Source organism: Mus musculus, chromosome 10 (genome assembly GCF_000001635.26).
Source record: "Mus musculus strain C57BL/6J chromosome 10, GRCm38.p6 C57BL/6J".
NCBI classification, from domain to species: Eukaryota; Metazoa; Chordata; class Mammalia; order Rodentia; family Muridae; genus Mus; species Mus musculus.
Genome location: NC_000076.6, coordinates 23,148,160 through 23,175,125, shown reverse-complemented (window position 1 = coordinate 23,175,125; position 26,966 = coordinate 23,148,160). Strand labels below are relative to the sequence as shown.

At 38.5% G+C, this 26,966-nt stretch overlaps 1 protein-coding gene and 1 non-coding gene across 19 annotated transcripts in view; both read left to right on the top strand.

The window, feature by feature from the left end:
- Nucleotides 1-26,966, top strand: part of Eya4 (EYA transcriptional coactivator and phosphatase 4) — a 247,877-nt gene that overhangs the window by 175,713 nt on the left and 45,198 nt on the right. For 12 of the 18 annotated variants that reach the window (XR_001779457.2, XM_006512524.4, XM_030244877.1 and 9 more), the window contains 7 exons: nucleotides 2,003-2,127; nucleotides 11,640-11,732; nucleotides 15,972-16,038; nucleotides 17,472-17,614; nucleotides 17,731-17,874; nucleotides 19,127-19,206; nucleotides 23,029-23,194. Coding sequence is in view for 17 of the 18 variants with exons in the window: in XM_006512524.4 (XP_006512587.1) it covers nucleotides 2,003-2,127; nucleotides 11,640-11,732; nucleotides 15,972-16,038; nucleotides 17,472-17,614; nucleotides 17,731-17,874; nucleotides 19,127-19,206; nucleotides 23,029-23,194 (818 nt within the window). In the remaining variant the exon portion in view is untranslated. Of the gene's footprint in view, nucleotides 1-2,002; nucleotides 2,128-3,431; nucleotides 3,501-11,639; nucleotides 11,733-15,969; nucleotides 16,039-17,471; nucleotides 17,615-17,730; nucleotides 17,875-19,126; nucleotides 19,207-23,028; nucleotides 23,195-26,966 lie in introns of those variants that run through there. The other 6 variants (XM_030244880.1, XM_006512529.4, XM_030244878.1 and 3 more) reach the window with 3 other exon arrangements.
- Nucleotides 8,155-8,261, top strand: Gm24655. Its single transcript, XR_003949155.1, has one exon. It is a non-coding gene; the product is annotated as a U6 spliceosomal RNA (small nuclear RNA).

Below are 26,966 nucleotides of genomic sequence, written 5' to 3'. Positions count from 1 at the left end.
CTTGGCTGTCTGTAATAGGTGTGGGTCCATGTTGTTCTTCTTGAAACTGCCTTTGTCTGGTTCTGGATCAGGATAGTGGACTCGCCATCGACAGGAGAATCCTTCCTTCTCCCAGATGACAGAATTTACACTATATTACTTTCCCTCACATATTTGCTTCAATTTAAAAAGATACTTTATTTTTGTGACGTGTGTCCATGTGGTGTATTACATGTTTATACGGAGGTGTGTTCATGTGCATGCCCGTGCAGGTGGTGTGTATGTGAGAGAGCACATGTGGGGAGGCCTTAGGATGACTCTGGGTGCTTTTGCAATGACTCTTTATCTCATTTCTAAGACAGGATCTACTCCTGAGCCTTGAGCGCACTAATCTCTCTGGCCAGTGCATCCAGGGAGCGCTTGCCATTCTCCACCGTGCTCAGCTCTTGCCTAAAAGTGCTGGGGGTTTGAAGACAGTCCCTCACGTTTGCAGGGCAGGCATTGTCCTGTCCAACCCTTTTTACAGCCCCATCCCTGGGATTTTCTTCATTTGATAACTGATTTGGAGATTTTCTACATTTCTACTGAGTCAGGTGTGGCCTCTTTTATCCAACCTGAATTCATTGACATTGTTTAATGACTTTTCATCCTTTGGATACCACCAACGTCTCTAGTGATTGTTTGGAATTAAAAACTATTTGTATTGATTGTAGATTTTTCTATTTCTTCTCTCTAATGTTTCATTCTACTGGTGTCTACTAATTTTTCTGTTTCTAGTTTTTCAGATGAAAATGTACATCATAGATTTTCAGGCCCCTTTCCCTGTTGCTCACTAACCACCACCATATATACTATATACCAAGCTCTGACTCGATGTATTGTCACTAGTATTTTGCTCTATAGGCCATTTTTCATTTATTTTTGAATTTTTCTTTGACTTACATTAGAAGATTAAATAGAAGTATAACATTTCATTAGCAAAAATTGGGGTTTTATATATCATATTATCATTTTATTTTTGAATGACTTCATTATGGTTGGATATCATATTCTATAAGATTTACATTTAACATCTTATTAGTATTTATCTTGTAGGCCAGTATAGTTCTTTTGGCAATGTTCCATGTCTAATTAAAAATAGCTTATTTCTATAGTTATTATTAGGTCCTATAAATCATTGGTGATGATAATGCGTTAAGTTTTTTTTTTAATTTTATTTTGGAGTCTTTCAAAAGAATGACTTTTGGCCGGGCAGTGATGGCACACGCCTTTAATCCCAGCACTTGGGAGGCAGAGGAAGGCGGATTTCTGAGTTCGAGGCCAGCCTGGTCTACAGAGTGAGTTCCAGGACAGCCAGGGCTATACAGAGAAATCCTGTCTCAAAAAACAACAAGAACAACAACAAAAAGAATGACTTTTGTGAAATAATGTTCTAAGGTTCCAATCAGGTCCACAGAGTTAGTTGCCTCTTTCTTCCTTTAATTTTGTCAGAAAAAGTCAATCCTTTCAGGATCTCAGGTTTATTAGATACATCAACTCCTTCCTATTCTCAGAAGCAAACCTGTCAAAGTCTCCTCTTTTTGGATAGAAAGCATTGTTTTCTGTTAGAAGACTTGCAAGTCTGGCTGTCAGTCTGAGGGTTGTTTTGAAGCCACTTGGATCAACTTGAGTTGTGTTTACTTCTGGCTACGGGTTACTTCCTCACTGGCGACGGGAGCTGCCGAGTCACGGGAATTAAACATTCTCCCGTTCCCCTGTGTTGCTGTCAGGAATGATTTATTTCATGGCAGCATCCATGTCAAAGTAGACAGTCATGATCAGAGTCTGACCTTTTCTTTGCATCATTACATGAACACGCACGTAGGATTGCACAGCAGAACAAGTCATGCTGTCTCACAGTGGATTCTACCCCTATTTTCAGTGTGCTGCCCTTGACATACATGAGCACTCAAAGACTGAAAGGAGAAATTAAAAAATGTTTGCTGAAATGTCAGTTTGATCTCTGCTGCTCCTATTCTAACAGGTCTATGGAAATGCAAGACCTAGCAAGTCCCCATGCCTTGGTTGGAGGCAGTGATACACCTGGGAGCTCCAAGCTGGATAAATCTGGTCTCAGCAGCACTTCAGTCACAACAAATGGGACAGGAGGTAAGTGCCATCCCAAAGATGCCCACAGTCACCTCTAAGGGCTTGCCTCAAGCTTCATGCTAGGGGTTGTTAGTAAATAGCAATCCTATTACTGATGCTGTGATCAGAGTTACGTACAAGAAATATCCAGCTAGTTTATAAGTGTTCTACTTATCTTCAAAGTTGAATCCCTTATCTATAGCTATGAGCATACATAGAGAATATATTAGTCCCGAGAAATATTTCAAAAGATTTCAAAAGGTTACCTTTTCATATCTTTCCCTATAAATATTCCACAGAATTTAAAAATTATAGATAAAAGATATCACCACATATATGTGTGTGCATTAATTTGCATATTCAATATTTTTGTTTTAGTTTCAAATTTAAATAAAAAGTGTTATCCCAACATTTTTCATTAAGATGGTGTTTATTGCAATTGATTTAAAATGCAATAAAATATTTATATCTACTGCATTTTTTCAAAAAAATAATACTATGACACATAGCATTTATATCAACGAGAATTAATTGCATTTTCTCATTTTATTAGGTCACAATCAATGCCACAACTTATGACAACAATAAGTTATTGTTTTAAATATTCTTCATTATTATTTTTAAGAAATGCATTCAGTTTGTCAGAACATATGATCCAAGTGTGCAAAAATATGTACATTTAGAGACACCATGGCATATACAAACAAGCAATACGTAAATTGTATTTTAAATTATTCACCATCAGCCTAGGTACCAAAGTCAAGTTTATGAAAACTCTATTTTACTTAACAAACTATTCATATGGTCAGATATCAGCACTTGCCACATCATATTTTCTTGTATCTGTGAGACTGATATACCCTTTCCCAATTAATCTGAATTGTTTTGTCAAGTTGTGTGCATTGCAACCTATCCTGCACTTTAATAATGTGTTACACCGAACCCTTTGTAGATTAACACTTCCCTTGTTAACTTGTCTCTAAACACGCATCTGTAATTTCAAGCTAATGAGTGGATGGATTTGGAACTGCAAGTGTTTCGGGATATTTAGTCAACATCCCCAGAGCATGAGCATTTACCTTTAAAGTCAGAGCTGAGGACAGATAATAAGACTGGATAATTGAAGTTGTCTGAAAGAAGAGTGGGGAGTCCATGACTCATACGCACAGTTGCGAGCACCAAAGCAGTCCTGATGCACTAACGCGCAGAAGGCACACAGTTAGAGTCTTGCTGAAAGGTCGGAAACTGGTGCCAGCACTGATGATTGCCCAAGGACACTCAGCATGCCTTCAGACGATGAACTCTTATACTGTTCCTGTTCTCAGGGGACAACATGACTGTTTTAAACACAGCAGACTGGCTGCTGAGTTGCAACACCCCCTCTTCTGCAACAAGTATGAGAGCCGATGGTACACTGCATGTGTTTGGGTGTGTGGATTTGACATCTGGTTTGCTGTCTGCTCTATGTTTGCCCCTCTTTTCTATGTTCTACACTTATAAGCTAAAACTGGCAAGTAAACAGGCCTTGTACCTGTTCGTGTTTAACATCTGGCTGCAGTTTTCTTATCATTTATAACTCTAATCTTATATGCTTAGATTGGTGGGGGGGAGGTTCTTATACGTTCATACTGCTATACCACTGGGGATTATATTTACTCATAGCTAATTATCAGTTTCTTATGCTGTTCTTTCAGCCCAACAAAATCATGTGAATGAGAACAGGCTAAGCCAGTAAGGGTTCACAGAAACTCAATTACTCAATGGCCTACTTATGGCCATAGTTTATAGTCTTAATACTACTACAAGGTTTCACTATCTTATATTCTTTGAGAAATATTCCAAAGAATCTAAAATAGAATTAGCATTCAATAGTCCACCATTTTAAAAATTACTAGTAGTGACAGCTGTGCTTATAAGATTATTAGCATGACACAGTAGAACATGCCTGTAATCCCAGCTGCTTAGTAGAAAACTCACAAGATTAAATCCAGTCCACATAGTAAAACTCATTCTTAACTAACTGAATAAATGAATAAATAATAAAATTATAAATTAAGTCTCCTAAAAGCTTCCAATCTATTGATATTGACTGCATTCATCTGTACATGTAAACATTCTCCTAGAATAAATGCTAATATGCAATCGAAAGTAAAAACAAAACCAACACAGGCCTACAGAGCCTTCCATCTTAGGATTTAAATGAAAACGTAGATCACACCCAGGCATTAAAATAGAGAGTTTGGCTGGACATTGCTCTATTTCAGATTAAATTAAAATACATGACAAATAAAAATTATTATATTCATTATTTATATTTTCATAATTTGAATTGTAGATATTTTCCATTTCCATGCTTAAAATGTGTTGCCAGAATGTAGCTATTCTTGATTCCCTTTGGTAAAGAGCCAGATGGTAAATGCTCTCCCATGATGGTAGTCAGTCATTTGGTTTTCTCCAACAGCTCATCTCTACTGTGTACAAGCAAAAGTAGCTCTAGCCTGTATGTAAATAAAGGCACAGTGCCCAGTTCCAACAAAACTGTATTGATAGACCCTGAAATTTAAATTTTATATGCTTTTTTGTGTTACAAATATCTTGTGTTACAAAATATTCTAATTTTGCTGGTTGTTTTTTAAGACAATTACAATGGAAAATTCATCCACAGCTCACTGATATTTATTCTAAAATGGTTACAACGTGTGATGCAATGTTACAATGGCGAACTCCTGCACCGAGTGTTTCATTCAGCCCATGTCATCTCACCCAGGAGCATCTTTCTAAGTGTACAGGACCACATTTTCCTGCTCCATCATCCTATGCTCAGGTGGTCTGTAAGGGCAAGCATGTGCACAGCAGGAGCACGATGGATCTGGACCATCGCATTCAGATACACTGACTGGCTGTGTCACATCAAACAAGTTCCTGGTTCCTCCACGTCTTAGCTCCTTAATATGAAAGGAAGATTCTAGTCTTCCTGGCAGGCATCTTTGTTAGTAGATAAATCGATTGGCAATAAATACCACTATAGTTTTCTTTCAATAGATAATTCCATAATAATTAGAGAATAGTTTTTTTTTTTTAAGGAAACATTCATTGTTTGAAAATATTTCTTACTCTACAAGTTCTCTGAATTTACAAATGTGTAAACTGGACAACAGAAACCAACCCTGTAGTATTGGTATGCTAGAAATACTTTGATCCAATAGTTAAGCGTTAATAGTAATAACTGCTGATGAACTGGGTTCTCAGACACTGATAGAGAAATTTTAATGAATTTTATTGATACCTCAGCAGTTCTTATGACACAAATGTTTCCTGTTTGGTCTCTCTTATTGAGGACAAAATACTTTTAAACGGTTTATTTTCATGATTAGTTTTAGATCTCTCTGTGTGTGGCCCTAAAGTGGTATTTACAGGTACTTGTGAGCCCGGGATATGGGTCCTGGGAGCTGAACTCGGGTCCTCTGCACTTCTTATTGGTCAGCCATCTCTTTGGCTGTACTTACTTTATTTTAATACTGGTTTTAATATTAGATTTAGATCCTTTGATAAATTTATTACAATAAAACCAGAAGCAAAGCCAAAATCTAATGGCCTTTCCCAGTTTTTTTTTTTAGCATTAAAACAAAATTTAATTATAAGCTTTTTAGGTAAATTGAAACATTACCTTAAGACTCTGCTACCTTATGTCACCTAAGCATCTCATGTTTCCTAAACTGAATTAAGAAGTTACATCACCTTAGTTCCGACTATATTAACCTATCTGTAGATTTATGTTGAAAGCCACATTTTCACCTCAAATGTTTATCATTTGTAAAACTTGATGAAATGTAAAATGTAGGAAGGTGTGGTACTGTATGCCGATAATCCTAACATGCAGACTACTTGGCAGGGAGGAAGGGAAAAGGGGGGGGCGGGGCTTAACACATAAGCTACGAGCGCTGCATGAACATGAGATTATTTCAGCTCTGCTGTTAGTACACAAATACAGCAGAGAGCACTACCTAAATACATGAGGCTGGCTGTGTTCAAACACTGGAATACAGATTCCACATCATAAAGTGTTCTTACATTGCTTTATAATCATTCCCAGACACTAAAAATACAGGCCATTGAACATATTTGACATAATGAAGCAAGTCTATTGGTGTATTTTAGACAAAAAAAAAAAATCTGTAGGGATCTGAGAACCTTCTTCCAGATATATGTAATTTCTGACTTGGATTTTAGAAATACTGTCATGAGCATTGGCCTAGTCATATACATATCATATACAAATACTTAGATCTCATGAGAGGGCTTTGGACAATGTTTAAAAAAAGTACAATTTATTTTCTTGTTTAATTGAATCATAGCGAGACCCAATTATATCCTATCCTGTGTACCAGAAAATGAGAAACCCCAGTGCTCCAAACAGTCAGCCACCAAAACACTGCACGAAGCGAAACAGACTTGAAAATAGCAATGGAAGCCAGGGAGTCTCCAAGCCAAGTGAGCGACTAGAGCAGGAGATGACTTAACTCCTCCTGGAGCTTGAAAAGTCCGGATCAAAAAGATTGGGGAAACCAAAAACAGGACACTGTCATTAGCTGTACTCGGAACATTTGAAATAGATATCAAGGAATCTTCTAGAACTTTTCATATTTAGACAATAACTCACAGGTAGTAAACTTGTTTCTCCTTATTTATTTAGGAAGAGAGTCTCCTACTACTAAACTCTACTGTCTTGGTATTCTATAACTATGCACTTGTAGGGTGACAATCATCCACTGTCTCATCAAGTTCTGTCACAAAATTAAATATTTATTGTCCACCTAGGAAGAGAAGGCACTGACAGACATGCCTAAGATTTTTGAGTTGATGTATTGATCCGGACAAACATAAATGATGTGTCATAGTGGTTAAGAAAGCTGGTAGGCGATGCTCAAGTCCAGGTAGTGTTGTAAACCAGATCTTCTCAATAGATTTCTTGTTGAGATTCTTAGTAGAATCTGTCAACAGTCAGAGAGAGAGAGATAGAGAAAGAACTTGAAGCTAGTGGGGAGGGAGGTGGCAAGAGTTTGGGAGCAGTTGGGAGAGGAAAAAAAAAAAACAGGACCAAAGTATGCTGTATGAAAGAATTAGCTGTATGCCAAGGTTGAGGGGGAAGTGTGTGGCGTTACATACATACCAGTTTAAGCACAGACTTCTGAAAATGAAGTACAAACTGTAAATTACTTGACCTGCCTTCCACGGACTAAGGTTAAGTTATGAAAATAAAATAAATTTCTCCACAAAAAAAAAATTACCACATATAGCTGCTAAGCCTAGGTTCTAAAGATACTCTAAGGAGACAAGATAAACTTTGCTTTGAAGACTGAGTTGGGAACAGGCATGAGAAATGACCTGAGAATTCAGAGGCTATAAATGACTGCCGACAGTGTCACACTTGGTCTGGACATGGTCTGTAGATGGCAAGTATTTTAAAAAGCTAAAGTACGAGAAAGTACAGTTCTGCTGTTTGTCTCTAGGTGAAGCACCCAGCTATAGGAATGGCTTAGCAAGGGTTCCGTCTCAAAGCGATCCTGGACGCGGTGAGATTTATTCTATCCCACTTCTAGATATTGTAGCTTTCTTATTTTAAGCATGCAGAAGAAAAAAGCCTCAAAACTTTCAAACCAGGACATTTGAGTTTGGCTGTTGATTTTAATTCAAAGTATTTGATGCAGGAATTTGATTTTTGCTGAAAATTTGGAGCTATCTGCTATACAAGGTTTTTCTTCCAATTTTAATATGTAAATGATTTTGGAGGCTATCCTAAAAATAGGTAATAACAACACTTGCTTGAAATATACTAGTTTACAAAATTAACATTACAAAATTAAAATATAGTTTAGTATTTTTGTGAATATATACTGAATTTGGATTTTTATGTTTTGAAAAATAGTAAGAAAAAAGAGACTTCTTTTATTAATGAAAAATTTTCTAGTATCACCATGGACATAACATTAAAATATAGTTTTGTACCTGAATAATATCTATTATATATCATTAAAAATGCAGAAACAAGTGCTTGCTTCTGCAGCATATATACTAAACTTGAAACGATACAAAAAAGATTAGCATGGCCCCTGCACAAGGATGACACACACATTCGTAAAGCATTCCATATTTTTTGCAGGCTTTTATTTTCATGAGTTCTGCTAATACCATTGTCACGTGCCCTTTTGAAATATAAGTGGGCTGTTTATTCCTGTTGTGACATCTTCCTACATGACTCCCGTGATGTTTCAACATAAATAAGAGGTTTCTTTCTGTAAAAAAATAAAAATATGCAGAAACAAAAGCAAGGCAGAAAAAGTGTGAACATAAACCAAGTATGTTTGGAAGCCCAGTGGATATGACGTCCATTACAAAGGATTACTTGTAATTTGGTGTAATGTATATTTTCTGCTACTTAGCATATTTTATAGTATTAGAAGTAGTCTAATAACCTTGTCCTAATGTTTATGAGAATTTTTATGATATAAAAGTATTGATTTATCTTTTTTAGTTTTCCACCACTGAGAAAAATTGGAATAGCTGTTATTAGCAAGTTGCCCATTCTTCAAGTAATAATAACAAAATAACTTAATACTTTCCTAGGAATGCAAGTGATTTACCAATGACCATAAAATGTAAAAATAATTTACCTGTTGGAAAAAGAGAGTTAATTTTGTTCCTTTTTCTGCTATCCAAGAATTAACCAGGCCTAGCCCTGCTTAGCTCCTGTGGGCTAGATTCCACAGTGTTATAACCACAGGCATTGCCCATTTCTGCTTTGTACTACCCTTGCCTGCAAAGAAAAAGGAATTTGACATTAATGTACTTATTCTCCCTTCAAATGTTAGTATCAGTTTTGTTACCTTGTTATTTTAAAATCCATTCATGTTAGAACACTGGGAACCTCTTAGTATTTCTGCATTTCTTCACATTCTCTCCAGGGGATGGCTTTCCTCAGTAAAATAAACCACTTTTGTCCTGAATACAGACTTTTTAAATTAATGAAAGATGTCACCAGAATTATGAATGGGACCAAACCTCTTTTTCTCTTCTCCGATCTCCTTTTGACTGCCTGAAGCTTTCAAATTCAGGAAATTATAATCAAAACCAATGCTGAGTGATGCCTAAATCAACTCTTGAAGTTTGTATCCATGGTAACAACACTAATCATCATCAACGTGTCGGGCTTCTAGACCAGCTTTGACAAACTCAGCTCACCTCTGCCCCCCTTGTCTCACACAGAGACATCTTAGTAGAGGTATAATAAATCTCTGTTACAATACTGTTTACAGACAGAGACTTGTTTGAATGAGAACTTAGCCATATTAGAATTTGGAAGCTCTAAGATGTCTCTTGCCTCATGTTCCAGAAGTCTTTGGGCTACGCTTTTGTCACAGGTGTCAGAAGAAGTAAGATGCAGACTTTGAATGAGACAGATTCACAAACACCCATCTACATCGTCCTCTGTGTTATCTTTATGCAGCTAGGGAGTAATCCCAATTAGCAGGCAATACAGTGTAAAGAGCAGATCCTGTAATTCACCAGCTGGTGTCAAACTCAAACTCTTAGCAGCAATGTGATCAGGGCAAGCAATTTTGTGCTTCATGCTTCAGTCTGTCATTTGAAAAAGATGGTAATAGCGTCACCTAACTGCTGTGGGAGTAAACGAATTCGTCATTTATATGGCTTACATCCATTCGTCTGGATTGCCTAGACTGTGATAGGCACATTTGGAGTGTGTGGTAATGCATCAACAATGCTGGTTTTCATTGTGTTTTAAAACAATAGTCCATGAGGGAAACACGCATAACATAGTCTGGTAGCATATCCCAGTATTTTACAGCTGTTTATTATAGTGAAGTATTTTCAATTACTCTAAAGGGAATCACATTTTTGTCATACTCAGAGCTACTGTCTGGATATGACAACTTCACACTGGTACACAGACCATAAATGCCAAGTATAAAGATCCAACAAAATTCCAATCAAAGTTTATTGAATGTACATGTTCTAAAACTTAGTCATGTCTGAATGCATAATAAATAACTTTGTAATAGTAAGTAGTTCTTGCAGTGGTAAATGCAGATCAGGTATATCGGATATATTGTAAAGGCAAATTACTGAATGTAATAACTACAGATCCATTATTCACTATTATGCAGATGGCTAGACTAAACAGATTATTGCTACTATTAAAAACAAGAGAGAGAAAGAAACCTTAAATTCCCCTTCTCCAAAAATAAGTAATTCTTAAGTGTGTATGTGTATCTGTGTGTGTGTGTGTGTGTGTGTGTGTGTTTAACTTCCTGCATTCAATCTTTATAGTTGTCTGAATCTCCTACCAATTCATGTTATTATTCACTTGTATATACTAAAGCTAGACCTCAATGAGAGGTTGGCTGAGTTTGCTACAGAAGGGTGTAACATCACTGCATGCTTCCCGTTAGCCAGCCGCTTCTCTAATGGGGTCATGTTTCTCTCTTGCTTGGTTGGTGGGTGCTGGATGAGCCCACTAGTCTTTTGTACCACACTGACTCATGGTCGGCTAGTATTAAATTCTCTCCTCTAGTGGTCTGCTTGCTTCTAAGTTACTTAACTGCACCAGCCCACTTAACAGCCAGGGCACATGGAATGTGTCAAGTAGAAAATAACTTAGTTTATTTCCTGACTGCTATGATATACACATGTGGTAGGATTTTTGTCAACAAAGGGAAAATATGGTGTGACCAAATTAGTAGAGGCTGTGTCATTGCATGTGATAACGATGACAGTGTGTGCCAGCCCGCTTCCGTGCCAAGGGAGGAGTTTGTCAAAATTACGTAGGTAGGCATTTTATGGAGAAACTTGTGATGCTGTAGATGTCCTCTCTCATTCAGTACTGATATCAACGTCCTCGAAAGAAAAGGTTATGCTGTTAAATAGAAAGTACCCAGCACTACAAGAACTTCTTTTGGTGTTTTGCTTTGTTTGTTTTATCAGAATATTTACTGAGTGCCTTGTCTTTCACCTATGGTGAGACTAGGCTCGGGGTTTCATGGATTTGCTTATGCCTCCATTGAACCCTCATGCAATTTTCTCTACATATTTTATTTTCTTTGAAAGATTAAAACCCACAGTTGTACATACCTCTGCGATTCCTTGAGTTGAGTGGTGAGAACCCTGACTTCCCTTCTGTCTGTTAGTGTGTGCAAGTGTGCTTAAGAGAGTTTTCTAAAAAATGCCAATCCAAGGGCTGCTGGTTCCCGTTTGAAGGCTCGCAGCCTTTCAAAGCCAGACTCTCAGAACCAGACCAGCCAGAGGATTTTAGAATCAATCCTCTATAAATGCATGCCCACTTAGAAGCTAAATTAACAAAGCTTTTCCTCGGTTCACTTCTCAAGTTTTCTCTTGCATGCCCATGATAGCTACAAAAAAAAAAAAAAAAAAAAAAGAAAGAAAGAAAGAAAAATAGCAGCCAGGGCCTTTACTGTGGAGTAGAAGTAAAACTCACCTGTACTTATTCTTCTGCGTAGTGTCTCTTCTTGCAGTCAAAACAGAGCCCTTGCACAGCAGTGAGTCCACTACCACGACTGGAGATGGAGCGCTTGACACTTTTACTGGGTCAGGTAAAGCCTTTAGCTCGTGTCTCTGTGTCCACGTTGGGGTCCCTGCACATCGTCCTCTGTGAGAGCAGCACAGGCTCAAAGCTGTAGGAGTTTTCACAGTTAGAAGGTCCGCCAGAAACCCACCTTCCAGAAGAACTAATTATCTTAAAATTACGTGTGTTTTGAAATGGTGTTTGGAACCCTTTTGCCAAGCCTTCAGCTGCACGGTAAAAAAATCCCATGATGTTCTCATTAGCCGAGCCAGCTCTCTTCATTATTTTATACACTGCTTGATCAATTTAATAATTAGGTCCATAATAGCTAACTTTGTTCCTTCAACCTGCCCGTTTAAATTACATTAAAAACTGCCTTCTGTCTACCCTTCTAGATGTAAAACTATCCATTTGATTCCTTCTAAACAACCTTGTTTCCTCTCTGGGTTTAAGAAAGTTCTCCTGTGTAGGCAGCTGAAAGACAAGTATTAAAGGTTAATGGGTTTCTGGAGAACACATGCTGGTTACATTAGAACCCAGCCTGGGATAGTGGTCCCGTGCTTCAAAGAGAACAATAGTATGTCTTTAAACATCAATCCTTTTCAAATATAAATACCTGATAACTCCCAGCTGGGTATAAAGAGTACAAATTAAGTTGACTTAAAGGCTCTTTTAAAATTACTATTCTGTATGGCTTATTATCTAATGAATAAAATTTTGGAAACCCAAGAAAGAATGTGTATATCACAAAAATAAACATGAAGCCCAGAAAAGTGTTCCGGCAGTTAAGTCTTGGTTCTGTAGCTCTGCTTTAATATATTTTATGTTTATTCATGTTCTCATGTACAAGGATTTTATGTGGGTGTGCTTTATGCAGAAAGACTTGAGGGATGCCTTGAGTCTAATGCCGTGTTATGAAACATATTTCATTTTTATGGAGACAGATGATCCAGCTTTATTCGTTCACACCAATTGGAGCAGTTGTCCTACACGCACATAAATACTAGCACTCTAGACAGAACTCAGTCCTAGTGGGCCAGCCTGGCATTAAGACGCATGGGAGCAAATGAGCATTACTCTCCGTAAGCCACCTGCCTCATAGGAGAAGAAAAGGCGCAAGCTTATTTCACTACTCTGTGGTGTTTGCTAACCAGAACTATTGTTAATTTTCTACAAAGTAAATGTAGGCAAATCGTTTGGGGGGGCGGGGGTCGGGTGGGGTGGAAGTGCATTAAATTATGAAGCAGTTGCTACTGTGCGTCAAGAACTTGCACGTCTTTTGAAAGATGAGCTGCCAATGCACAGGTTGTAACTTCAGAACTTTGCAGTCCATTTTACAAATAAGAGTATGAAAATCCTCAAAGACATGCAGAGTGGTTTGGCCACATGGTCAAGCAGAGACTAGCCTAGAACCATGTGCTGACAATCAGGCCCTGACTGGGGGGTTGCACTGGAAACGGTGATGGCCAAGAAAGAAAGAGTGTAAGCACTCTTCCCACTTGTCCTGAATAGTACCTCTAAAGACGCGTTCTTGCTTTTCTGCTAAGAGCTCTCTAGGGTTCCATGGTCTAAGTCAAGGAGCCACTTCTACTACATGACTATTTAGTTTCAGTAAATTAAAATTTACTGAAATAAAACAAATACATTTCTGGTTAAGCCAACCCCTTTCCAATTATGTAGTTCCTGCCCATGGTTGGTGGCTACCTGAGTGGAAACTCAGATGTAAAACTATGGAGAGTCTACTGGACGGATGGCAGAGGGCCAGAATGGACCTTCTCTGCTAAGCAGTGATTCTGCGGTCACCGCAGGCTGCAGTGTGAGACACTCAACAGAGTTCTGCATGTAGTCCAACCATCAGTAGTACCCTGGCTGTGGTATTGCAAAACATCCCCTACCGGGCTAAGTACACCCCGCCGCTTCTCTTCCCCCTGAGAAGCACTAAGTTACAAACTAAATCATGGTAAAGGAGGTAAAGGTTTAACATTGCTTGATCCCATCCTGTGAGAAACTGGTAATGGGCATTCATTATAAGTTATAAAATCAATTCTCAAGACAGTCCAAAGGTACCAGCACAGCTTCCCCCAGTTGGGCGAAGTGATCGAGCACAATAAGAGTAATGAATCCGGTGCCTTGAGGAAGGTGTGAGTCACTGTGAAGTGGCAAAGCATGGCTCAACAGTTTCCAGACTTTCCCAAAGCAATCTGCAGATCTTCCTGGAGAGACAGCTTCTCCAGGGACCAACATAATAAACAACTGTGCTGTTGCCTACCATATCTAGACAGTTATCAATTTGAATAAAAAGGATGAGATTTAGCAATGGACTTTTATCACTTTCATAATCAGCTCAGTTTTCTAAGCCAAAGGTTTTGTCTTCTAACCTGTTTTACAGATATTAATATCAAGCCCCAAAGGTCAATCAAGCCGTTAGTGTTTGGGGTACAGTATCCTCTAAATTCATTCATTGAAGGGAATATGTGTTCTATATGTTCGGAATAGTGTTCAGGTCTGTGGGGCTTTCTGGAATATAGAATTCGTCTTTGTCTGATTTAATAAAAGATGTTGTAAGTTAATATTTCTCATTATTTTGTCTTATTTGAAATCCCTACAATTTTTCAATCTTGAGGATAGCCTATCAGTATGGACAGCTCAAATTTTGATTATCCCAACAGGGACTCCTATCAAAAATCAGAAAAACCAATATGAAATTAAGTCTTTCTTAACTCAGTTTCTATTATAGTATTCAATATTGTGGTAATTAAAATAATGAAAAGTTAGTTTCCATGGAACATAGCACAAGGCTCTTTTCTCATTTATTTGATTTCAAGGTTTTTTAAAATTATTTTTGGTTTTGGAGAATGTAAGTGAAGGGTAATGTTTTATTTCTAAATATATAGAGAGAATTTACTTAAATCCAGTTCCCCAAATCTTTAGAATGTAACACCCTTATGGTCACAGTTCGATGACTCTCAAAACTGATTCACAGTATTGGGGAGTGTATGCTTGCTGTACACTGTTGCTGTGAAAATTAAAGTTTTATTTTTCCATTCTACACTTACCAGCCAAGCAGCAGGGTAAGAACACTACACACTTAAGACAGACACACCGCATGTTGAGCACACTGCACACATGTCTGTGAAGCTCACAGGGGCACTTGATAGCAGTTGGACATAGGAACATATCACATTGCATGAACCAGCCAGCAACCTAAACCTATTTGTCACTTTTTGCCGTTCTAAACGTTTAGCTCCACCGTTCATACGAACAACTCAGAAAGGGTGTAGTGCTTTGAAGTTTAACTATGATTGATTAGACTAAACTCATGCCAGCGCTGTGTTGTGTACTACTTTAATCTTTTTGAAACGTGAATGAACAGCAGATGGCCTAATAAAGACACTCTGTGTGCTTGCCCAGTACCGACTGGCTGGGAAGGAACTGGCTCGACACATTAGAATCCATGTATGTGCAGAAAGTGCATCAGTCTTAGTCAAGGCGGATGGCTAAAGGAGGGAAAGACTTCCAAACCTTTGGATACATTCCACAGCGGGGTGCATATTTGAATGAAATATTGAAATAACCTGACTTTCCCTTTTAAGGTCTTCTCCCCAAAACATCATCTTTGATGGTTCGAAACAGGCTTGAAGAGATAATTGGTACAACACTTTACATCACTCAAAGCGAGGCAGCTTATCTATAGCCCATGCTGCCTGTGCACATTCCTATTACTCAAATATTTTGACTGTACATTTTTAAGCACCCACCTGATTGATAGGCCAGGAGAAATTGGAAACAGTAGCATTTTACAATCAGGAGATGCAAGTTTGAAACCTGAATCTCTTAACAATTACTGTTATTTTAGTTAGGATAAATATGGAATCAGTATATCAGTATCGTATTTGGGTTTAAGGTATAAGTTTGCACATATAAAACATTGACTTTTATGCCATGAAAGTTTACTGTGTAATCAAAGCCATTTGCCAGTAAGCTCTCAGTACAGAAGAGCGTAGCAGGGACCTGAGGAAACGGAATGTTAACAGTGTTTGTGGGAGGAACAGACACGTCAAACTCCTGCATCAAAACTTAAAGCACTTTAAAAGGAAAACGGTGTCTAATCAACTGCTTCTATTTGAAATGGGTTTGAGAAAGACATGGACTTTACGTTTAAGATAAACTGTGTTTAATCTGCAGTTTCCCTAAGTAGGCTGCGCACTGTGTGATGAGGATGTGTTCATGGAGCGCTGCTCCGTGTGCTGTCGTTTGTGTCTTATAGTAATAACAAGCAGCGGCTACAGCCCCAGGTCGGCGCAGCAGTACTCTCCACAGCTGTACCCCTCCAAGTAAGTGCCCAGTGCGGCCAGTTTGGCTGGAGAGACTTTTTTTTTTGAATTTACATGTGCTAATTTTATATTCACATATGAGAACTTTAGATCGGAAAGATGTACGCGTGTAACTATTAAATCTGGATAGATGCGTGTGATTAGATGTGATAGATTAGATTAGATGTGATAGATTAGATTCGATGTGAAAGAGTATATTTTACAAGAATTAGAAACATCCAGTTGTCTTGGAAATTCCTATCGTCCCTGATGTTCTCTTGCTCTGAGGAAAACAAGAAGCATGTAGACAGATAAAGCCTCAAAATTCTTCACACCAGGACACTTGGATATTGTTTTAGAATTCAAACATATGGTGTTTTCAACTACACAAGGTTTTTGCTTTAAATCTTTAGTGTATAGTGATCTTTGTATGCTAGCTTGAAAATAAGTAAGAATCTATATGTAATGCTAGTTACAAGAATAATAGATGTAACTTAATATGCATTTGAGCATTTAAATAAATATGCACTGAATTTGGATTTTAACATAACTTTATCCTCTATTTTTAAGGAAAATTCAAGAAACAGTGATTAGAAGAAAATATACAGAGATCATACTTTAACCAAACACCAATCCAGTCCCTTAGTGAAATATTTTCTAGAATTCCAAGTTACAACAAACACACTTTTGAGAATTTGCTGTGTTATTTTTAAAACTAGCATAATCATCTGTTTCAAGGACAGGGAAAATAGATCGAATTCCAGTTTAGCTATACTGGAGTTATCTGAACTTGTTTATTTAGCAATATATATAAAGATTCAAGTTTTCCTATGCATGCACATTAAAATATAATAAGTTAGGTTCCTCTACAACCAGGACGCCTTAAGTATGGGCTAAGGACTGGATTCCAAGGAACATGTACGGAATGGCCCAATGAAAAGAACTGCATTCCATTTCTTTACAAGAGGACACTTCCTTTTCTCGGATTTCCAATTTAGAGTAGTGAATTCTTAGAAGGCTTGCTAGGTAGACTTTTGTAATTCATATATATCACTGGGACACCTGTGATAAGTGTGGATATACTGTGAGTACATTCATTAGCTGGCCACGACCATTATTCCCTGAGTGTGTACTAAAGGAGTTAGTACAGATGTGAATTTAAAAATGCAGACCTGGAGAAAACTAAATATGCCATCTAAATCCAATTGCTTATTTTAGAGATGAGATGTAGTCTCCTTTATATTATCTGTTTATGGTTACAGACTGGCTGACATCAAAACCTAGGGCTCCTTTAAAAAATTACTCATTTTTTCTCAACTTTTATTCATTTCTGACAAGTTGGGGATATGGAGTGGGATTACTTCCTGGGTTTTATAGGATTTCACTGAAGCTGAGCTGTCTGAATTGATATGCAGTCTTTGTTGCCACAGTAATGCTATTTTTCTGATATTTAGGCCCTATCCACACATTCTTTCTACACCAGCAGCTCAAACAATGTCGGCCTATGCAGGCCAGACTCAGTACTCTGGGATGCAGCAGCCGGCCGTCTACACAGCCTACTCGCAGACAGGACAGCCCTACAGCCTGCCTGCCTACGGTAGGTCACACTAGCAATCTTCTGTTGGCTGGTAGCTTTCCACGCTAGTGCAAGGCCCAGCCCCGAGGGCCGTTGTCTCACTAACCAAGTGGTTTGCCTGTGTGTTTTCTAAACAGATCTTGGTGTGATGTTGCCAGCCATCAAGACGGAAAGTGGGCTTTCCCAAACTCAGTCCCCGTTACAGAGTGGCTGCCTGAGCTACAGCCCTGGGTTTTCTACCCCACAGCCAGGCCAGACGCCTTACTCTTACCAAATGCCAGGTAAGTGGCCGGCCGTAAAACATGTTCCTGGAAAAAAATCGTAAAGTGGATTCCTTAATGTGACTCTGTGACTTCAGACTTAAGTGAATCACAAAGACAGTGTTCAGTCTCGCCACGGCTCACGGGATTTCCTAAGGCAGATAACCAGGCAGAAGCAGATGGAAACAGCTGGATGGAGGTGGGGAAAGATGACTCATACCAAATGTAAAGATTTCAGGTTAAGCTCAGGCAGGAAATGAAGAGCAAGCAAAGCAACTGAGAGCCCCCAGGCAGGCATGACAGTCAGAAGCCCGAGGTCCTTCTAAGCAAATGTTGTGAAATGACTCTTAGAGCCTGGCTGGGTTCCTTGTCTGCTGTCAGGAGGGGGCTAGAATGGAGTGCATCCTCTTTCAAATCTCTCACATTTCAAAGTTCAGTAGCCAAAACAAACTCAAGTAATATCTCTCTCGCTGACTCTGTAAAGAGAAAAATTCTTCATCATATCACAAAAATTATTGATTAAATATAAACTTTATTCTCTAATTTATAATATATGCAATTTAGTACATATTTCCTGAGTGGGGGTTGTTATTCTCTCTCTCTCTCTCTCTCTCTCTCTCTCTCTCTCTCTCTCTCTCTCTCACACACACACACACACACACACACACACACACACACACACACACACATATATATATTTTGTTTTTTTCAAGACAGGGTTTCTCTGTGTAGCCCTGGCTGTCCTGGAACTCACTCTGTAGACCAGGTGGGCCTCGAACTCAGAAATCCACCTGCTTCTGCCTCCCAAGTGCTGGGATTAAAGGCCACCACACCCGGCTCTGACATATACTTTAATATGGTATATAATGTAGAAGAAGTCAGGATAAGTGTTTGTGTATCCTTAAACTTTCATAATTTATTTGCAGTGAATACATTCAAAACCCAATATTGTACGTTATTCTCAGTCATTGAGCAATAAGAGTATCAGCACTGATTTCTTGAGTTGCCTGGCAGCCTCTAGCCAGCATCTCTACCCTGTACCCTCTTCACCCAGACTGTGCCACCCATCCTTGTCTCTTCCACCTCGCTGAGATCCCCTCGCCTGCATTCTTCACATAATGGAGCTCTCTGTGTTATGCTTCTTTCTGTGCTAAGCTTACTTCACTTAGCACGGTGTCCTCATCCATCACACAGCTACAAGTGACCAGGTTTCAGTCCCTCTTACAGCCGAATGGATGCGGAAACCGTTAAACTGCATTTTGTCTTTCCCCAGGTTCCAGCTTTGCACCATCGTCTACTATTTATGCAAATAATTCCGTTTCTAATTCAACAAACTTCAGCAGCTCACAGCAGGTACGATAGTTTTACACCTTTTAAATTTTCTGTTGAAGAGTTTAGGTTTCTTCAATTTATAATTTATAGCTACTTATAATTTTCAGTTGACATAATCCCTTATTTAACTTTATACAGAGTTTGTAAAACCCTCTCTCTTCCTTGGTACACTTCTGAAGAGTAAGAAGATCTTTTTCACTTATTCTTCAAATTTTTTTAAATTTATTTTTATTTTTCAAATTAAAATATAATTACATCCTTTTCTCCCTCCCTTTTTACTGCTAGCCCTTCCCATGAGCTCATGTTCTTGCTCTCTTGCAAATTCATTGTCCGCTTTTTTTAAATTTTGGATATATAGATTATTTCAGGGCTGATCACTTGATATTGGACGCAGTTAGGAAGCTCTTCCCTGGAGAAGACTAAAGGGGGAATTTTAAAAATATAATTTTATTTATTCATTATGAATGTCATATATGCATATTATGAACTTAAATAGTTCTGTTTTGGTTTAAACATACATGATCTCAAAATTAGGCTCCTTATTTAAAACTAAAATAACAGTTCAGCAGAGTAAAAAAATTACCTATTCAGAATTTTTAGGTATTTGTTCTTCTTGTTGACTGTAAAGGTTTGCCCATTAAAAACCTAAACTATACTCATTTTAATCATCTATCAGGTTATTATAGGATATATTGCATGCCTTTTACCTTAAGCTATAGTATATGTAGTTTTATTTGCCTTGATTGGAATTGCTTATGTAATATAGCATTACTTGATATATTACACTAGAATCAGTAATAAGATTGTCATGCATACTCTAAGACAGACTCCTAAAACAGAAGCAGTGACTGAGTAAAAGTCTGCAGAACTACTATTGGATTTTAATTTTTTGTTATTTAGATCTATATTTCTTTTAATAAATCTTTGATTGCCGCCTCCCCGACAGCTCTACTTTTCTCTCTTGTCACAGAGCCTCCAGTGGCACTTACTCTTTTCCTCATCAGGTTGTATTAATGTTTTCATGAATTCTACAATCTAGGATAATAGAAGTGCATCGGGATAAGGGTAACTGTCCCTACGTGAGCATTTGGAGCACAGATGGGTCATGATCATGTTGGCACTTAGGAATTGTGTCCTTGATTCCTGACTCTCAGCCATGTTCAGAATGGCTGAGACTGAAGGGACGTTGCTTTCTAGACAAACAATATACTTTTGTTTTAATGCAGTTACTGTGTTTTTTATACATTTTGAAAATGTAAGTTATTTCACAAATGTTTTCTCTTTCGATTTAATAAAAGAATTGTATTATTGCCTTCTTGTAGTGTTAGTAACATAACAAAGGGGACAAAGTATTATTTAAAATATTTGAAAGATATAAAGGATCTAATTTGGCATTGATTTAAAGGTATCTTACAGCACTATACTTTCTGCAAAACAAAACAAAACAAAACTGGTGATTTCTGCTACCTTAATTTTATGTATTAATATGGCAAACATTTATTGAGCACTTGATATACATCATATTTTTGACTAGTCTTTGAAGTTCAAAACTAGTCAAGTCTTTGTTTTCTGTTCTCTCAAAATGTATAGACTTCCTGAAGAAACAGACAATATACAACACAGACAGAAGGTAGACCAGATGCCTATAGCCACTGAGCAATACTTTTGACAGAAGGCAGTATAAATGAAACTCTACTGTCCCTGGGAAGATACGATGACAATATATATAGAATAAGAAAACTTTATAAAGTTTCCATCACAAATAGATCAAATTCTGCTTGAGAATGCACAGTGGATCTATAGAGACTATAACTGTATTTGGGATGGAGGTTGAGTGCCAATTTATCACATAAATTCCATATAAACACAGGAAATTCTGTATACTTGGGACCTGAGGATAGTGGTGTGACTGGATAGGCTTCACTCCCACCTCATGGAACTTTCAGTCTACACAGAAAGTAGACAGCAGAATAGCAGGGAGACAAAAGACCCTGCTAAAATGTTCACAGAAATCTACTGCACAGGAGGGTGTTGTGCAAGGCTTTCCTATCAGAGCCATGAATGAGTCAGAATTCATAGGAATGAAGTCAGGAACAAGGACAGAAAGTTACAGGGAGATAAGACAGTGAGGGCCAATATGCTGTTAAACTGAAGGAAGTCTGGAGTCCAGGTCATCCTTGAGGGGACTGGGGAGAGACACCACAGAAAAAGATAGACTAGGTCCAGTTACATAGGTCCTGTAAGCTTTCTCATGGAAGAAGTAGACTAGATCTGGTCACATGGGGTCTTGTAGGCTTCAGTATGAATTCTGATTGTAGTCTTGGACCACTGGAAAGATATCAACGCTTTGGAATAGGAGTATACCATATAATCTGTGCTTTGAGGCAATCTCTCCAAATGAAGTAAAAATGAAACAAGACAAATTAGAAAACACACAAAACAGGAAATGAAGAGTGCTTAGATGAAGATGGTAAGAGTATAAATAAGAAAAGGGGGAACCTTAGAGATATATCTGCATACAAAAACTATCACTTTACCCAGAGGCAGCTGGCAGATTTTCCAGTGTGTACCATCCTTTGCTGGTGAGGCCAGGCAGACTGGCAGAGCTACAGCACACAGGAGCTAGATCTGACTCCTCCGGTTACAATTCCAGTCTAGAAACTCACAAGCTGTGTGACTGGGATGAAGTTCTGTGACTTCATAGTTTTTGATATAAAATGATAACAATGATACCAACAGACAAGGTTCTGAGAGGCAAGTGCGCTAGTCCATGTAAGCCCTTAGAGCAATGCCATGACCCAAAGCCAGGCTTGCTATTTGTCATTACTGTTTCTCTCTGAGAAAGAAGTGTTGCTACAAACATCGTTCAAACATTGAAGCTTTCTATTTAGTTAACAGAATGTGATGTGGACCATCAGATCCTGAGATAAACAGGCTAATAGAATTCTAGTTTCCTGGCATATTACTCAATGCTTCCTGGTAATACATGTATTTTCTTATACAAAGAATTTTCTCTTTTGGGAATGACATCAAATAGGGATCTTTGTTCCTCAGAACTTACCACAATGGGGGATCTTCCTCCTGACCAAGAATTTGTCATCACTGATAACATTTTTGGCTAAACCACACTAGATATATTAAACACCATTTATCACAAGTCTTTACTTATCATCTTAATACGTAAAAGGCTATTGGAGAGTCATTTTGTCATTTTAAGACTTTTTTAATATAAAATAGGTCAAGGGAGTTGGTCCAATGGTTTCATTTTATCTGCAGCAAAGAAGAAAAGCTAAATGTTTGTAAAAAACCTTACTGAAGACTGCAAGTCAAGTCACTGGTAGCTTGTGGTGGCTAGAAAACCTGTTTATTTTAAAAATGACTGCCAAAAAGAATGAAAAAGCAAGGCCTAGAAGAGGAACAAAATTTAGAAAAGAAAATACACCTTGAAGTCCATGTAGAAGCCAAGAGAACATGCAGCTCCTCCTTGCTGATAGTGTTGGGCAGTGTGTAAGAATGGACTGGAATGGCTATGAACTGACCACAGCTCCTCTCCCTTTTCAGTGCACAATAGGGGAGGCACAAAACCCTTCAGTCAGACTCACTTTCTTTCATTAGACTTGGTTTGCAAACTTATAAAGAAATTAAACACTGCTGCATGTGTGCAGAGCCCAGAAGATAAGCTCCACTCATAGCACTGTCAACTCCAAGCCATGAACTGGAGAGCAAATGAAACTTATCACTGATCATTTGGTTGCCATGGTGATGATGCTACCTTGCTCCTTTAGACTGTACTTGATGTTTAAGTGTTCTTCTGTATCCATTCACATCATTTATTTGTTTCAGGATTACCCATCCTACACAGCCTTTGGCCAAAACCAATATGCTCAGTATTACTCAGCATCAACCTATGGGGCATACATGACATCAAACAACACAGCTGACGGCACATCATCGTCAACATCAACTTATCAGCTGCAGGAATCTCTCCAAGGACTGACTAGCCAACCAGGTACAGATCCTCACCGAGGTGAAACGCTTCTAAATGTCCTGTGCTATCTAATAATATGGAAGAGGATGACCCCAGCAGAGACGTGCCTGGAAACCACCAGACAATCATGAGTTTTAATGATTAATGAGTTTTAGCTGGCTGCATAAGACAGGGCTCCAGGGCATTTCAGAAATTCCCGGTTTAGTTGTGAGACAGACAGGAGATTTTGAACTCAGAATGACTACGTGTGTGAGACTATCAACATGGGTGAAGGACTCTCTGGCCAGATCCATTCTTTATCCTATGAAAAACTTGACAGCAAAGAGCATCTGTAATATCATCTCTCTTGAGTGTAGCTGGGGGTGTTTCCTTTTCGCATTAGAGACCGAGTAACCCCTTTACCTTTGCAGTCATCAGTAACTCTCACCAGTCAGCACTGCTGCATTCCTAGGCTTTGCACAATCAGTAGTAGGAAGTTTAATATCTTTGTCTGGTCTGTGCATGTTTAAAGTCGATTGTGAAGTCATATTTTTTTGTTTTTATTGTTGCTTTTGTTTTTAATTTGGGGGGGGGGTTGTTTTGTTTTGTTGCATTATCTGAAGCCTGCTGTCCTCTTGTTAGAATTGTATTTGCTACCTGTAAAGCTCCACAGCCAGCTTAGCCAGCCTTCAACATCTTCTCCATCACCATTCCAACCCAATAAACTGAAGAATTAGAAAGACAACTCATTCTAAAATTATAAGAAACACTAAAGGAATTTAAATATATGTTATATTTTTGGAAAATAAGAGCTAAGATTGAAGAATGGGGTTGCCTGATTGTAGAACTTGGTCCAGATAACAGTCATCACCTCCAGCCACGTCCAGCGCACACATTCACAGAGCAGTGGCGGAGAGTGGAGAAGTCAGTCACAGACCCAGACATGCCTGAGAAATGACTGTTACAGTATGGCAATTGAAGCACTGGAGATCTAGGTACACAAGAAGAAGCACAATTAATATTTTTATACAAAAATTAGAGTAAACTATCATCATCCTTTGTGTAAAAATCTCGTAGAAGAAAAATATGGAGGAAGTCTTTGTGATCATGGGAAAGCAAATATTTTCTTGGGTATTATAAACAAATCTTAGAATTATAACTAAACTTTAAAGCTTTTATAAAATTATAAAATTATGAGTTTTATAAGTAATTCTTAAAAGAAATGGAACAATAAGTTGGGTTTAATAAAATCATTAATTTCACACACACACGTACACACACACACACACAGAGCTGTTTTGCAAGCAATTATGTCTTTGAATCATATGAATGCAGTACCTGCAGAGGCCAGAAGAGGGCAGTGGGTCCCCAGGGACTGGAGCTTCAGTTTGCTGTAAGCAACCTTGTGGGTGCTGGGACTTGACCGTGGCTCCTCTGGAAGAGCAGCCAGTGCTCCTAACTGCTGCACCATCTCTCTAGTCCTAGAATCGATGCTATTTTATGAACACTAATGAGTTCAGTAGTGCCTTCAGGGTTTTTTGTTTGATTTTGCTTTCCAAGCACAATTAATACTTTTATACAAAAATTATAGTAAAACATCCTCCTTTGTGTAAAGATCTCCTACAAGAAAAATGTGAAGGGCAACTTCTTTTTATCTCATTTGGATATGAGAGGCACAGGGGAGAGGAAGGGGAAAAATAGAGAAATGTGATTAAAATACTCTAAATTATTCCTAGCAAGAATATTAAGACCAAGTCGTCTGATTTCATCAATCAAGCAGTTATTTATCTCACCTCTGTTTGACCCCAACTGTGTTCTAGAAAATGATAATGACTAAGGTCTCTGCCTAGCAATAGCTCAGATCTGAATAAGAAAGCACAGAAGCAAATAAGAAAGGCGTGAGAAGGGAAAACCTCAGATGCTTAGTGAGGGGGTAAGAAGCAAACACTTTTAGATAGAAGCTTTTCCCGCAGGTAATCATCGAGATACCTTGATGGCATGAACTGTGAAAAGAGCATGTTGATTAATTTTGATTTTGTGTTTGCAATGCTGTGGTAAGCTGCCAACCATCATTTTTTGTCATTTCAGCTAAACATACGCAAGTGAAGTCCAGAAATATTAGATCAAGAATAACAAAAATTAAGTAATAGTTTTAAACAACTCAGTACAAACTGGTTTAATATTTTCTATCTCATTTTTAGCTAATGCCTCTTACCATGGTTAATTTATAAATTAAATTTTATCATAGGCATGCATGTGTGGAAATAAATCACAGTATTAGGGGTTCAGCATCGTGAATGCCTGCGAGGATGTGTGTGTCATTGCGGAAGTACATTCTCTGTGGCTGAAGGGAGATGGTACACCATCTCTTTATCTCTTTGAAACGTTTTTGTCATAACAGTTATTCATTTGACTATATGTGCTTTGTGTATGTGTGTGTGTGTGTGTGTGTGTGTGTGTGTGTGTGTGTGTGTGTGTGCAGCGCACACATAGCCATATTCACAAGCACAGCATGCATGTTGCACTCAGAAGACAACTGTAGGAGTCAGTTCTCTCTTTCCAGTGTGGGTCTGGAAAATCAAACTCAGACCATCTGACTTGGCGGCAAGCCCGTTGCCCACTGGGCTCACTCCATGGTTCCACTCTATGATTTCTAGCTTTGGGCCCAGCAAATGTAATATATGATGCGTCTGTCTTTGCTGACCCTACATTACAGTTAAGTTTTCCGCTTACATTTTCCCTTTTATGAATACACGGCTCATCTTCATTTCTTGATCTTCGTTTCTCTGAAATCTCCTGTTCAGGCTTTTCTCCATCCTCTGTCTGCCTGGTACCAAAGACAGAGCCAGTACTAAGCAAGGCCAGTGAAGCAACTGGGGCTCCAAATCTGAGGAAATGCTCAATTCTGCCGTTCTGCGCCGTGAGCCTCACTCATCCATCCCAGCCTTCCTCCTGCATCCCAAATCTGCCTGTATCTTATTCCCAGCATGGTTTTCTCACAAATGTGACCTTAACTGAGGACTTATGAGAATCCCTGTTTAGGGAGTAGTGGAGATGCTGTAGGGAAAGGATGCTTGCCTCAGCCTCACAGAGACAAAACCACGGATGTGCTCATCATCAGCCTTAGAGACAGGAGCCAGAGAGCACAAGATGGCCGTATCTGAATTGATAAGACTCTAGTTCCCTGGCTGAAGCGAGTGAACTCAGTGTGGTGTAGAGCTTTACTTCAAATTTGATTTCATTCAAATTTCCATCAATCACAACAATGTTTCTCCCTAAGGGAGTTTTCATTGCCAATACTCAGAGTCTCTCTTTCGTTAGTGTTAAGAAAATACTAAATGCAAGCAAGTGTTCCCGCGGAGGCAGCATCTTTAGTTCAGCTGCTACAAGCACGGGCAGATGCAGAACGTTCCTCCACTTGAATTGGTTACTGGTGTCAACAAATATAATGTGACACTTGGTGGCATTTTCAGATCCCATCAGACTGAATCGACAACAGAACTTATTTCTTCTATTAACTCATATTCTCACACATGTATTTCTCGAGGAATTCTATACCTGACATCTTCTCTCAGAGTAGTCTATAGTTTTATTTCAGCCGTTTCAGATGGGGCATGCATCCAAAAAGCAAACACATCCGTAACTATAGGCTTGTGCTTTATTAATGGTGAAACCTGATGGATTTAGTTCAAGGGCAGGCAAAGAACTTTCCATTAACCAATTGTGCATATTGGGCCTTACAGACCAGACCTGACAATTAGGTCCACAATTTTTTTTAATAGAACGTTCACTGTGGATATCCATGTTTAAAATA